General features: G+C 43.4%; 1 protein-coding gene across 1 annotated transcript in view; it reads right to left on the reverse strand.

Moving 5' to 3' along the window:
• Positions 1-5,799: 5,799 nt before the first annotated feature.
• Positions 5,800-14,961, reverse strand: part of ST3GAL3 (ST3 beta-galactoside alpha-2,3-sialyltransferase 3) — a gene marked incomplete in the record, with an annotated part of 186,073 nt that continues 176,911 nt past the window's right edge. Inside the window, 3 exon segments of the mRNA XM_072419309.1 lie at positions 5,800-6,716; positions 9,903-10,049; positions 13,449-13,595. Of these exon segments, the coding sequence (XP_072275410.1) occupies positions 6,627-6,716; positions 9,903-10,049; positions 13,449-13,595 (384 nt within the window).

The raw sequence follows: 14,961 nt of genomic DNA on the forward strand, positions 1-14,961 counted from the left end.
TGGTGTCATGGATTCCCGTCATCCTGTTGTTCTTGTTTATACACAATGCTAATAAAAAAATTGGATTGTCTAGAATCATATGCAGCCAATTGGTTCTCCGTTGGGCGTGTTGGTAAATATCAATCAAAAATTATGGTTTTTGCAGGAATGATTGAATGGATGCAATTGGAGCTCCCATGATCCTGTGGTTTACCCCATACCCAATGATTGGTTAGAAGAGTGGAAAATCATACTGTGTTGGTGCCAACAACCCAAAAATTACCAACTGCCCTGGTGGAGCATCCGGCCTGGCATTGCCGCACTGTATCCCGGTTATGGCCATATGGGTCACACATAGAGGAAATGAATGTATACATTCTCAGCTGGTGGGTTGCATTCCCCCAGTGCATGTGTGGTGACTTTTGGTGCTGTAATGTGGATTTGGCTTCCGTTGACATGGACGGCGCTCTTTCAGGAAATGCTGCGCCTCCTTACACTGACCTGGCAGCTTGTCCCGGAATTATTAGTTTTCCCATAAATATTTGCCTTAGCAGTTGAAGAGATGGAATGACTCAGATACGCCTGCATTCATTCAGAAAACAAGAGTTCGATCTTTGCACGCGAGGGAGTGTACCCTGTGGTCATTCTCCCTGTGCAGAGAATATTCTCTGTCTTTTTCATTTGTGCCAAATTCCTGTAACGCCCTCCTTTCCACACCCAGCTCAGCACAGCCCCAGGTCTCGCATTCCCTGCCAGCGTCGCACACATGAGTTCCGATGGGCGTGCAAATACGGATGATACAATAGCCGTGAACTTGTAACCTCCAAACAAGAGCTGCAAAAAAAATACAAACACACTGGAAGCCATCGCAGCAGCGCATCCCTATTGTCTGGACTTCGGCTACCGAAACACTATTGGTCGGAGGGCCGACAAGTTCAACAGGTAACCTGAGCGCAGCCTCTGGGCAAAACCAAGGTGGTGCGGAGACAGATCTGACTTTTATGTTATAAGGTTCCTTTACAACTTCAGTATGTATAAAACACAACATGCGCTTTTATGGCTTCAACTGCGGCTGCAGGCTGTGTCAATATGTAATACATAAATTTTGCCCAACTCTCAGGAAGAGGGAGCCATGCTGCACTTTTGAAAGCGTATGAATACACCAGTGCACAGGTGTGCTAGTAAGGTGCATTTTGAGGGGCCAGTAAGCATGAATGCAAATAGCGTAACAATTTTTCTGCATTTAAATGTATGCATTATTGCCAAACCACTCGCGCAAGCGCAGTGTTCCGGTTAGGACGCCTTCTCCTCGCCTATTTCTGGAAGGAGATTACAATGGAACAATGCTTAGAACCATAGCCAGCACCCCTGAATTCCCTGTGTCAAACTCCTGTTCTAACATACTCGTTTAGAACCCTACAAGGGAACATCTCTTTCAGGGCATAATATAGCATCGTTCTTGTCTTTCATAATTTGGCTACTTCACTATATCTGGAGAGATGAAACATTATTTCCTTGCCTCTCCTTACTAGGTCATTACCCCTATGGCCTCTGTAATACCCCTGAGGAAGCCGAAAAGGGGAAATGTGTCGGGTATAGAGACCGCTCTCTCGATTTTCTTTTACTAGCACTAGCTAAAATAGAAAATTTATGTCTAGTTTGTAATACGTTTACAACCAGAATTTGGAACGATTTTTACCACTTACTTGTCTATGTTCAAAAACCAACACTTATACTACCTAAATTTGTTTTATCACCTTTTCAAATTGTACACATACACTGTATATTACGCATGTAATTGTACCTTATATTGTATGTCACTATTTTCTTGTTTATAGAAACATAATTTTTGGCCACATAAAGAAACCCCGTCTCTTCTTTGAATCTTATTGCAACACACTAGTTGCATCCCAGCATAACAGTATTGCATTATCGTATATTGAAAGGTTGCAGTGTTTGATGAGCAGATTTTTGAGTGGAGGTGAAATAGTCACAATTATCCCTACTGCATTTTGAAAACTTGAGAAGCTGCAAAACAAGACAAAATATCCCATTTTTCCCAAGCGCACACCAATGCAGTAAAATTGTATAAATTGTCTTTGCTATAAAAAACGGTATTGTCATTCACCTTGCATTGAGCAACCCAGGTAGGGTAATGAATGATGGAATGCAGAATTGGTCTCGGTCTGTATTGCCAACTGCAGCAAATCAGCTTTCTTTTTTCATTTTTGGAATGCATCGATAGAAAATGAAAGAGAGCATTTGATTGGCTGCCAGAGGAAACAGCTTTTTTTAGGATTGTAGGGCAGACCCAGCATTCCCTGCTCTGAATATACTAAATATCGTTTTATTGGAGTTTTTTTGGGTGTCTGATATATATATAAATATATATATATATATATATATATATAGTGACAACATATTACGCAGCGCTGTACATTAGCCGTGGACCAAGAATCCTCATTTCCCCTATATGTGTTTCTCTGGAGTTCACCTGTAGCAGTCTCCTCATCAAAATTGGGCCTGTAAATCTCACCATTTATGTTTCTGCCACTTTCGCTGCAGATTCCTGGATTCAGCTGGCGCTGTCACACAGAATGGAGCGCAGTGACTGATGCACTTTCTGCACGCAAAGCGGTCGCTGGCCCAGCTATAAACAGGCTGGCAGAGTCCTGATAAACCTCATATACCAATACATGAGATTTACATCATTGTATACACAAGGACGGCCTGGTGACGGCAGAATCAGACGCCGGAGAGAATCGGTTTACACAGAAGAGAAATTCTGTGTATTTTATGTGTTATAATGAATGGAACAGCAGTGGTGGCATGGAAATGACACAAGCAATGATGTCAGGCCGCATCAGATCCCCCTTCTTACCAATGGGAATAGATCGTGGGTTGTCTGACATAGCTGCGTGTGAATGATGCCACCCACCATGGATTATCCCTAGCACTGCTGTGATGCCCGCCACCATGGATTGCCCCAGTCATTGCAGTGCTTGACAATGCCACCCACCATGCATTGCTCCAGTCATAGCTGTGTGTGAATGATGTCACTCAACATGGATTGGCCCAGACATTGCTGCGTGTGAATGATGCCACCCACCATGGCACTGCTGTGATGCCACCCGCCATAGGTTATCTGTCATTGCTGCGTGCGCATGCTGCCATTTAACATGGATTGGCCGTCATTGTTGTGTGAATGATGCCACCTGGAAATAATTACCCTAGTTATTGCTATGTGTGAATGATGCCACCCGCCATAGATTATCCTCAGCACTGCTGTGATGTCCCCCACCATGAATAGCCCCAGTCATTGCAGTGCATGACAATGCCACGCACCATGCACTGGTCTAGTCATTGTATGCCAATGATGACACTTAACATGGATTGGCCTAAACATTGCTGCATGTGAATGATGCCACCCACCATGGATTATCCCTGGCTGTGCTGTGCTGCATCGTACCATAGGATGTCTGACATTGCTGCGTGTGCATGCAGCCACTCAACATGAATTAGTCTAGTCATTGTTGTGTGAATGATACTACCTTAAAAATAACCCCAGTCATTGCAATGTGTGAATGATGCCCCGCCATGGATTAACCCAGTCATTGCTGCGTGTAAACAATGCCACCTAGCAAGGATCATCCCAGTCATTGCAGTACATGAACAATGCCACCCTCCATGGATTGTCCCAGTCATTGCTCTGTGTAAATGATTCCACCCAGCAAGTATGGTCTTGTTCCTGCTGTGTGTAAATGATGCCACCCATCTATCATTATTCAAGTAATTTCAGTGTGTGAACAATGCCAACTGCCATGTATTGTCCCTGGCACTGCTGTGTTTGATTGATGCCACCCACCAAGGATTGCCCAGGTCGTTGCTGTGTGTAAACAATTCCACCCACCATGGATTGTCCCAGTATAAAAGATGCCACCCATCATCAATCATGTATTTTCAGCATGTAATTGATGCCACCTGCCATCTATTGTCCCTGGCACTGCTGTGTTTGATGCCACCCACCAAGGTTTGCCCCAGTCATTGCTGTGTGTAAATGATGGCACCTGGCAAGGCCTGTCCCAGTCATTGTAGTGTATGAACAATGCCACCAGCCATGGATTGCCCCTGTATAAATGATGACACCCATCAACAATTATCAATCAAGTCATTCAAGTGTGTGATCAATGCCACCTGACATGATTGTCCCTAGAAGTGCTGTGTGCGAATAATGCCACCCAACAATCGCCCTCAGGATTCGGCCATCACATGAAAATCTCCACTATTTCTGGCAGGTATGGGCCTCACATTGTCATCCACTTTACTTTTATAGGATGCAGAATTAAAAATTCACTTGATGACTGCAACCCACAAAGCAACTTCAATAATAACACATCTCACCACCATGTTTCACGGTTGGTATGAGTGTGTGGGCAATATGGCTACTATTACTTTAAGCAAAGCTCTCTCTTGGATTCTGTTCATAGCACATTGTTTCAGAAGTATTTTCTTACATGTTCCATGACAAACTGTAGCTTTGCTCCAATGTTGCTTTTTCGAAGGCTTTTTCTGGGCACCTCCCATGCAGTCATAGTTGTGGATGATTTCCTGATTGTAGAGACCAACTGTTGCAAGACTTTGCTGCAGAACATAAAATGATATTTTGGAGTCCTTAGGGAGACCTAACATTATACTATCAGCTCAGAATTAGATCAGACGGTCAATCCTAGAAAACATTCCTAATTTTTGGAAATCTGCACCACTTGTAGAATATTTTCCTTATAATGGAATGAATAAGTTCAAATAATGCAGTGATCCTTTTAAATCCTTTTCCAGATTCAGACATCCAGAACCTTTTATCTGAGGACTTCAGAGAGATCTCCAGAGAGATCTTCAGAGAGCGGCATCCCAAAAGATGATAACTGTGGCACCCCAGGAGACTATGACTCACCCTAACAGATGATGACCACGGCAAGCCAGCAGATGATGACAGTGGCACCCCAACACAGCAAGTTATGACTGTGGCACCCCAGCAGGCGATGACCACAGCACCACAGGAGACTATGACCATGCCACCTCAGCAGACGATGACTGCCACACTCCAGCAGATGAAGACTATGCCAAACCCAGCAAATGATGACCATGCCAGCCCAGCAGATGATGACAGTGCTACCCCAGCAGATGATGACCGTGCCACCCCAGCAGATGATGACCGTGCCACCCCAGCAGTTGATGACCGTGCCACCCCAGCAGATGATGACCGTGCGACCCCAGCAGATGATGACCGTGCGACCCCAGCAGATGAATATTGTGCCATCCCAGCAGATGATGACAGTGCTACCTCAGCAGATGATGACCGTGCCATCCCAGCAGATTATGACAGTGCTACCTCAGCAGATGATGACCGTGCGACCCCAGCAGATGATGACCGTGCCACCCCAGCAGTTGATGACCGTGCCACCCCAGCAGATGATAACCGTGCCAGCCCAGCAGATGATTATTGTGCCACCCCAGCAGACTATGACCATGCTACCTAAGGAGAAGGTCACCGGTACACCCCAGATAATGACAGCGGCACCCCGGTAGACGATGACTGTGGCACCTTAGTAATTTGCTGCTACAGAGATACCCAATATAATTGGCTAACAGTAATTTTGTACCCTGCCACAGATAGAAGAAGCCGGGAGAGTTGTCGCTTCTACAAAGTTGTTGGAATTGGTTTGACTCATACAAGTTACTGTAATATAAAATCATCCTTATGAAAACATTTGGAAATGATGACATCACAGCGCTAGGGATAAAGACGGATACAATGTGGAATTTCTGGCACAGAAGGGAATTTAATGATGCATCCAGTTCCAGGAATTACCTTTGGATGGTCCTGAGGACCGATATACAGAAATGCTGGCCCATTATTGATATGAATCGTATTGCCGTTGTGTCCGTAGTAGAGGATCCGCTCTGTGCTCATGCTGCCAGCATGTAGCCACAAGGGGGGCCAAGATGTGGCCCCTGGATGGACAGTTCTACTTCTTGTAGGTGCAAAGGATTCAAATACTGTTCAACGGCGCAATTATAACACTGACTGATGATCGTACAGTATACAAGTTACCCCCCCCCAATCCCCATCGAACATAACAACAAACTGAAAGACAGACATATAGATAGACCGATATTTGCCCATCTACGTTATTAGCAGCACCAACAATGCCCCAACCCTGGACGGTGAAAAGTCTGCATGAAGCAGCCAGAGATATGTCACAATGCATACGGATTAGTTTCCTCGCCATTTCTCCACCTCCGGCGCACTGCAATCCGATGCTTGTATCGAAAATAATACTTTATACATTCATGGCGTACCGTCCGAACCTCACACCCTGAACCAGAGGAACGTTTGGCATGGTGAATCCTCTGTACGCATTAAAATGTCCTAACTCTAAAAAAAAAAAAAAAATTCATTGAGAAAAATGTGTTCACAGGTTGCCACAGTCACAACTTTTCCTCCTCATATGGCAGCTGAGTCCGTGAGCCGCCCCATGGAAATTCGGGACGCTGCAATGGCATGCAAGCCTGTGTGCGCTTCCTCTGGCGGGATTGGGAGTTCTGCGCTGGCAATGGTTAGTGTTCCGTGAACGATCCCGCTCCCATCAGATGCCGCTAGTGAGGTCATTAATTACACGCGCTTTCACCAATTTCCGTAAGAATTCTTTCTCCTTCTGGATATTGTGGGTCCAGGACTAGGAAATAAAAAGAAGAAAACATTGTGTTATAAAAATAATATAAGTAGATGTCAGCCAATCAGGACAAACAATCAGCTGTAACAAAGTAAAGTAAATTCAAAAGCAATTCTCAATATTTAATTAAAATAATCCTTGGTGATCCTGCTATAAAGGGCATAGAATGATAATGTTCTGTCCAAGCTTTTTAATTTTAATCCTAGGGTGTTACCCCATCACATGACATGAAAAAAACTACAAGGGGCTATGTTGGCACACATTGCACGGACACGGACGCTGGAGTGTGTGCATGCAGACAGGAAGTGGCTGAAGAAATCAGAAACTGAGATGGGGATGAGCAATGCTGACAGAGGAGGATGAGCCAGCCTGAATTACTATTTTTATATGGTGCTGCCCTAACTTCTAATGTTAAAAAAATGATTACTCTTCCATTATAAATGCAGAAAATTACAAAAAAGATCAAAGATGCCGATCTGTAAACAAAAACTTCCATCTCCACACCAGAAAAGAAGGTTTATTATGCCAAATGCAAACAAAAGGGAAAAGCAGAACTAAAAGTTGGTTGTTACTAAGTATTTGCAGCTCAGGTCTCAGTACACACCTGCGGTGATCAGGAGTGAATAGGTAGACTGCTGAATACTGAGTCTTTGCTTGATGGATGAGTATATGATCATCCCCTGGATTCAGGTTGGTCCAACTGCTCATGTCTTGGACTATTTTTGCAAAGGTCTTCCAAGCTGCTTCATTAGTTCTACCAGTGTAGGAAATCCCCAGCATTTATATCCCCACAGCACAAACACATTAATCCAATCAGCATAGAAAGTGACACTGCGGATATTGATTATCCAGAAGTGTGAAATTTGTTGAACCACTGTGTTCTATTAACATAAGCCAATCCTTGGTGTCAGGACGTCTGCATAGGTTGTAAATCTGTAAATCGGGCAGCACGGTGGCTCAGTGGTTAGCACTCTTGCCTTTGCAGCGCTGGGTCCCAGGTTCGAATCTCGGCCATTACATTATCTACATGGAGTTTGCAGGTTCTCATGGTTTCCTCCCACATTCCAAAAACATGCAGTTAGGTTAATTGGCTTACCCCCAAAATTGACCTTAGACTGTGGTAATGTCATATGGACTATGATAGAGACACTAGATTGTAGGCCCCTATTGAGGGACACCAAGTGACATGATTGTGGACTTTGTACAGCACTGTGTAATATGTCGGGGCTATATGAATAGCTAAGTTAATTGGCTTCCCCCCAGATTTGTCCTTAGCCTGTGTTAATGACATATGGCTACGGTAGGGACATTAGAATGTGAGCTCCTTTGAGTGACAGCTAGTGATATGACTATGGACATTGTACGGAATTACAATGTAATTGGAATATAGAATTGCTTACAAAACCCCAGGGTAGAGATGGTGAAGTGGAATTATAGGTGGAGGACAGATGGTGTTGAAGCCTCCATTCAGAAATGGTTGTTCCAATTGCACATAGTTGGCTTCTTTCACATCTCCTACAACCCAATTGTCCTCTCTGTACAAAATACCCACCTCATTGACCTGAAAAGAATTTATGATTTCCCTGTAGGAAGCTGCTGAATTTGCAATTGCAATGGCCCCCTTATTTTGGGTCATTCTTTGTTGAGAGGTTGTTTTGTCTCCCCGCTGTCCAGGTCTTTGCATTCCTCACTGCACCGCATATAGTGAGCTACTTCCCTTGTGTTTGCTTGTGTTTGGTTTTTTGGATGTTCCAGCGTCTGTCTCATATCGCTCAGGAATGTGATGTTTGCTACAAATTCTCAGTTTGACTGACACCCCAGCTACATACGGGATCACTACATTACTCTGTGTTTTTTTCTGTCTCCTCCGATGGTCCGGAATTTCTGGTTGACCCTGTGGAGGTTTAACAAAAGCCCAGTCTGGGTAGTCACAAGGTATGAAAGCATTCCTGACATGTCTGTGTCCTTTGTCTTGGGACTCAGTGTTAGTTGTTACCATCTCAATGTCACAAAGTTCTCATAACCCTCAGTTTATAACCCAGTGGGCAATGGTAGCCAAAAAGATCCTGGTTTGTGTGAGTTGGTTTCCTGTAGACCTCCAAGTATAGGTCAATCACCCCCCCCCCCCACTTGACATGTTCTTTGGGTCCCGAGTTTTTGTGTTCATTAAATGCTTGTATCTCCAACATTCTAATCTTGACTCATGTATCATCCACATACTGGAACCAATAAACCAATGGCGTTCTCTCTTCTCCACCTCCTCCATGTACAAGTTAGCTACAGTTGGAGATACCGGCGATCCCATAGCACAGCAATGTGAAAATGATCCTAGAACAGGGTGGTGCAATAACCAATAACCTCTGCAGTGTTTGTGTTGTGTGTTGGGGAAGTTCCGAAGAACCGAAGAAGCCTTGAAAGCTGCGAAACGTCTTCAACATTACAAGATTCGTTCCAACAGGAAGTGACTGACTACTACAAGATATACAATGACCTGGATGAATGAAAAGCTTCACTGAACCTTCACTGACACTGAACTTGTCTATGCATACCCCAATCACCGGCCCATTATCTGAGCTATTGTCAGTCTGTGCTCTGCCTGGATTCTGTCTAGGGTTTGCCTGCACCTGATCACAATTATGTGCTGTTTGTGCTGACCATGGCCATGGACACATCTAATGGACAGTGGTTCAGTGGTTTGCACTCTGGCCTTTGCACCGCTAGGTCCCAGGTTTGAATCTTGGCCGGCAGACTATCTCCATAGAATTTGCAGGTTCTCCCTGTGTTTGTGTAGGTTTCCTCCCACATTCCAAAAACATGGTGTTATATTGGGTTTCCCTTAAACCACGGTAATGACATATGACTATGGTAGGGACATTAGATTGTGAGCCCCTTTGAGGGACAGCTATTGACAAGACTATGGACAATTGTAAAGAGCTGTGTAATATGTCAGTGCTATATAAATACAAGTTAATACTAAAAATCTATATTGCCTTAATCCTGCCATCCCTGTGATACAGTGGGCCCTCTAAACTCTGTGACGGAACCATTTTTCCATGTTTAGGTAAGAAGGCCCCTCTGTGTCTGAATATGTTATCAGAAAAGTCTGCTTTCTATGCATTAGCACAGCCTTCCAATTCGTAACCTTAGATATATTTAGCATTTACGCTCCCCATTTAAAGCAGTAGTTACCTCTTTAATGGCAGCCATCTTGATAGTCTCGTAGTAATGCAGAGGGGCGTTAGGGAGGTTCATATCATACCCAAACCCAGCCACGGCCACCTCATCACAGTTGTGAAGTGCCATCGTAATAGCAACGCTGCCCAGGGTCGGAATGTTCTGTGGAAGGGAAAAACACATAAGAAGCCATTAACCAAAAGTGTAAACCAACACAAATCACTTATTTCAAGGCAATGGATCTATAGAAATATTCCATATATGAAGGGGGATGGAAATTTATCATCATTATTATCCAGTATTTATATAGATCAGACATATTACGCAGTGCAGCCCATAGTCATGTCACTAGCTGTCCCTCGTGGGGACTCACTATCTAACGTCCTTATCATAGTAAAATGTCATTAATACAGTTTTGGGGTGAAGCCAATTAACATAACTGCATGTGGGAGGAAACTGGAGTACCCGGATGAAACCCACACAAACACGGGGTAATCCGGCAAACTCCATGCAGATAGTGTCCTGGCCGAGAATCAACCCTGGGACTGAGCTCTGCAAAGATTAGATTGCTAACCACTGAGCCACTGTGCTGCCTATGTTTAATTTGAAAAAGATTTCTATGAAGAAAACTTGGAGATGTATCTATTACTAGGGATGGATAAAGCTGGTAGCCTTTGGGGCCATTTCACCTTAGTTCTATTAGCCAAAGTGCATTGGGGTCAATGGCATAGGTGAATGCAAAATCATTTTTGCTGATATTCAATATTTTTGAATGATAAGATTGAATATTTTTGCTCTCCAAAAAGAATTCATTCTTTTTATCATTCATGTTTGCAAAAATGTATTCCACATTTACCCAGTGGAAAGTGTACAAATTGGAGCGATTTCCCCTACAGCCAAAGTCAGGTGGAAATGAGCAAATAAATTACCCAAAGCTGTTCATTAATAAATATTAATTCAGGCCCTTCCTACACGGGCCCCATCTCTCTGCTCTGCAGGTTGGGTTGTACAGTGACCGATGGAGGCCATTTGTGAAGTGATGAATTGTTATTTCTCTTGATTTCCGCCATCCCTGTGATTGTGATCTAATGGTTTGGAGAAGATTAATACGATTATGTGTACACTGCCTGGCTTGTTGGGATAAGTGAATGAAATGGAGAGTCAGTTATCTGTCTGAATGAGATTCATCGGCAGCTTGGCATGGTGACATATGGGCGATTAATCTCTCTCCATGCTGATTTACTGCTTCCATCTGCCTGCTGAGCTCCGGTTTACTCAGGCCGAGGTTGACGATAAGGAATTAGGTGCTCGTTCTCCTCTACAAGTCAGTGGTAAATGAAAACTGAGATGTACAAGACAATGGTCTGTATCCAGTATTAGAAGGCCATTTCCTCGGGTCTTTCCTATTCCGCTCTCACGTTGTATTACTGCACTCATTTACCGATTTCTCTGTTTGTTAGAAGGGCGAGTCGGCCACCAGCAAGCAAACAATGACTTCTAGATTTGAGGTTCCCACAGGGGCCACCCCACCAAATGGTACCAGGGCAGATACATGCAGAGCCTGGGAGACAGTCCAGGCTTATAGTCAGTGGGTGATTTTACTAAAATTGGACATAAACTGTAAAACTGCGGCAACATTTATTTTATAATTGACCCTTCATTTTTACCCCTCAGTTGCTATAATTTCCTAACTGATGGATACAAAATGGTCAAATGCAGAACTAAAGTTTTACTTTTAAATTTTTGGATCTGGCTGATCGCACTAAATGAAAAAGGTGTCCATGGTTGCCCATGGATTCCCCTGTGATTGCCGGGGCTGAATGAACCCCCTCCCCTGAGCAGGAGTTATGTCATCCCGGCCTGGCCAATTGAGATTGCCAAAGATTGCAACAAAGTGGAAGATGGCGGCACCCTGTGATAGATCAGGTGAGTATAGCTGGGTTTAAATTTGTTTGAAGTCAACTGGCAGCAATCCCCAGCCATAGCTTAAGGTTTCTTTCTTTGCTTCAATGCACCAAATATTTTACATCAGCCTTTCTCGACCCTTTTTTAACATGGATGAACCCTTGAAAAAACTTTCAGATCTTCAGGGAACTTCTTCTATAATTACAATATCCACAGCTCACAGTGTATTAGTGTGGTGGTCAGTAGGAAGAATTCCTCTTACATTGCTGGCCAGTGGGAACATTGTCACCCTTACAGATAGCCAAAAAGACAATTGGGCTCACTTATACTGACCTGAGAGGCACAAATTGCTCTGCAACCTCCGGAGGAGCCCTGGTTGAGAAGCACTGATCCAGAGGGTTACTAGAGATGCGTAATTACTTTTTAAAATATCTTTTAATTGCAACAAATTCAGATTTTCACTTCTAGTATGGAGGAACATTAATCTTCAGATTTGTTTGCTCTGCTCCTAGGATTTTTTCAGTTGTGGTATTTACGGAATAAGAAAGGATTTTTTTTTAATATGAGAAAGCTGTGTCTCTAATTTTATTAAACATTCCAGTCTAAACTATGACTAATTACACAAAGCTTTTTGGTTTACATATTACCCCTCCGCCAACACTGCAGTGTTACACGAGGAAATTAAATGTGTTTTAATGCGATTTTTACTTCTGGACTTTCACCAAATACTTCAAATACATCAGTGAATCCCTGTATTAGACTGTCTCTAATACAAACAGAAGAAAGTAAAATAAGGAGGGTCGCCCATGGTGTTGGAACATTTCACTGCCACTGGTGGGATATACTAATGCTATTATAATATTCCTCCTCTGAACACGTATAAGGACTTTGTATACAAATATGGATGGCAGGCACAGTTAGCCAATTAGCTGATCTTCTCCTTTGCTTATATTATGTACATGATGCCCTGGCATTTGGTCATATTATCAGACGGATACAGGAGTAATGACAATGAGCTGCTCTTCTACCCTGCAGAATACCCCTGGGACTAATACAGTATCATCTTGTTTTAATCTCCTAGGTTCTATTGACTATACAAGAAAGATACAAGCAATCTTCCATACAGGAAAACAGATAAACGAAGTGCAAACACAAATGAGTTCAGTAATTGCAGCCCTGGAGGCAGAGGTGTCTATTGATAACCCAGCTCCTTCATCACCCCTCTGGTAAAGATAAATCTCTTACATTGTGTACAATCGATCCAGAGTCATGGTTCTGCTAATGTACAGCTAATCCGTCTTCCTGACACCTGGAAGTGGGGGGAGCGGAGAGCCTGGGGTGTCTGCGGTCACACGTCTGATAAAAATACAGTTTGGTGTTAAGGGTCACACTGCTGACCTCAACTCCTGAAAATGATCTTCTGGCTTTAATAATTTCAGCCATTGACCTGGAACAAGTGTACAGATTAACACTTCTGACATTTCTTTGACTTCCCAAATCTCTATACTTGTTTCAGGTCATTCCCAGGGGAATATCAGCGGAGTGACCCTTCAAACACCCTGACAGAGGTTGGACTTTGTATAGTGAATAGTTTGCTCCAGACAACAGTACGCAGTGCCAGAATTTACATATTAGCAGATTATAACCATCTCTTACCCCTCGTCCCATCAGTCCATTATTAAACGGCAGCCCAATAAGGCTGAAAGCTGCTTCCTGAATGAAGTATGGGTTCAGGATACGGATCTCATGTGGCTCCCGTGGGACCCGAGTGGCAACCGACTTCCAGAATCCATCAGAAGCGCTCTGTGGGGGAGAGGAAATGTGAGAGGATCAATAAACATTACAACCCAATGGAAAAGTAAAATACTTGCTGCTGAATATTGGTGATATATATTCACATTTAAATTCTAGATTTACCAATTCTCACTCAGATCCATTGTCCTAATCAGACCATAAAATAAACTGATTCATTATATATAAATGTTGGTGTTCTCAGCCGAGTTTTAATCTCCATGAAATAAAGATGAATTTCAGTACTTGGGGTTCTCAATATCACCCCCAAAAAAGCCTTACATGACCGGCCAAATGAGATTTCATTTTCCCATGGTGGCTCCCTGAGCTTGAACAACTTTCCACAAGACTAAGATCAGTTTTGGCTCATCAACCCCCTACAATTACACAATGCTGCAATATAGGATCGCTCAGACAGGTAGGTATCCCCTTGAGGAGGAAGGATAAGTAAGTACCTAGGTGTAGGTTGTTACAGTGGCAGGAATGGCAATGATACTTGGCTGTTGAGAAAAGCAGCACATGTGCCAAAACTCTGTTCATCTTGGTCTCCAGTGGAGAATTCAGGCAATGGGTGAATGTTTTATCAAAGCGCTCCAAGACTGGAGAAGATAGACTATCATAGGAGAACCTTCGTCTATCCAGTCTTGGAGAACTTTAATAAACCAGTCCCATTAGGTAAAAGCAGTCAATTACTTTTCAAAGGCCACCAATGCACAACAACAGCCCAAAAACAAATACAGTATGCACACTGGGGTGCGGGGGTTTTACAATGCATGCAAGTGTCATTCAAAATGACTCACTGTGCATTGCCATACTACCATATTATGGGCCCATCAGAAAACCTTTACTGAGTAAATGCAGGTAAACTCCATCTCTGACTGCCTGGTTGTCATTCACTTAGAATTTTTTGACTGACCCGAAAAAAACATACAGATGGGAAAGTGGGAGGTAGGTCAGATCTCTAGATTTGCAGACTGGTTCCAGGTCACTGACTCAGAGAGTACAGAAGCCATCTGCTCTTCACATCCGGAAAACCATTTTAAAAGAGGTCACCCAAGGTAGCAATCAGTAAACCTTCCCTACTCTCTTTTTATTTACAAGATTTGGGGAATTTTGCCATAAGTCTGACCTCCCAGCACTCACTCAAGTGATCTCCAGGCCGTTCCTCCAGGCTATATCAGAGACTGCTTAGCTCTGCCCTCAATTAAAATTGTTTCTACCTGAAGGTGCTCAAGGTGGAGTTTTTTTTCTGCTCTATGTACAACCTGTCAGATGCCAGTCCTGCATCTTGTACCGTCCTGAGATGATCCCAGTTGTGACAACCTTCAATCACTTTTAGGAAACAGCCACATGGATGATGAAGACTGACACGTAATGA

The sequence above is a fragment of the Pyxicephalus adspersus genome, chromosome 8 (genome assembly GCF_032062135.1).
Source record: "Pyxicephalus adspersus chromosome 8, UCB_Pads_2.0, whole genome shotgun sequence".
Taxonomy (NCBI): Eukaryota; Metazoa; Chordata; class Amphibia; order Anura; family Pyxicephalidae; genus Pyxicephalus; species Pyxicephalus adspersus.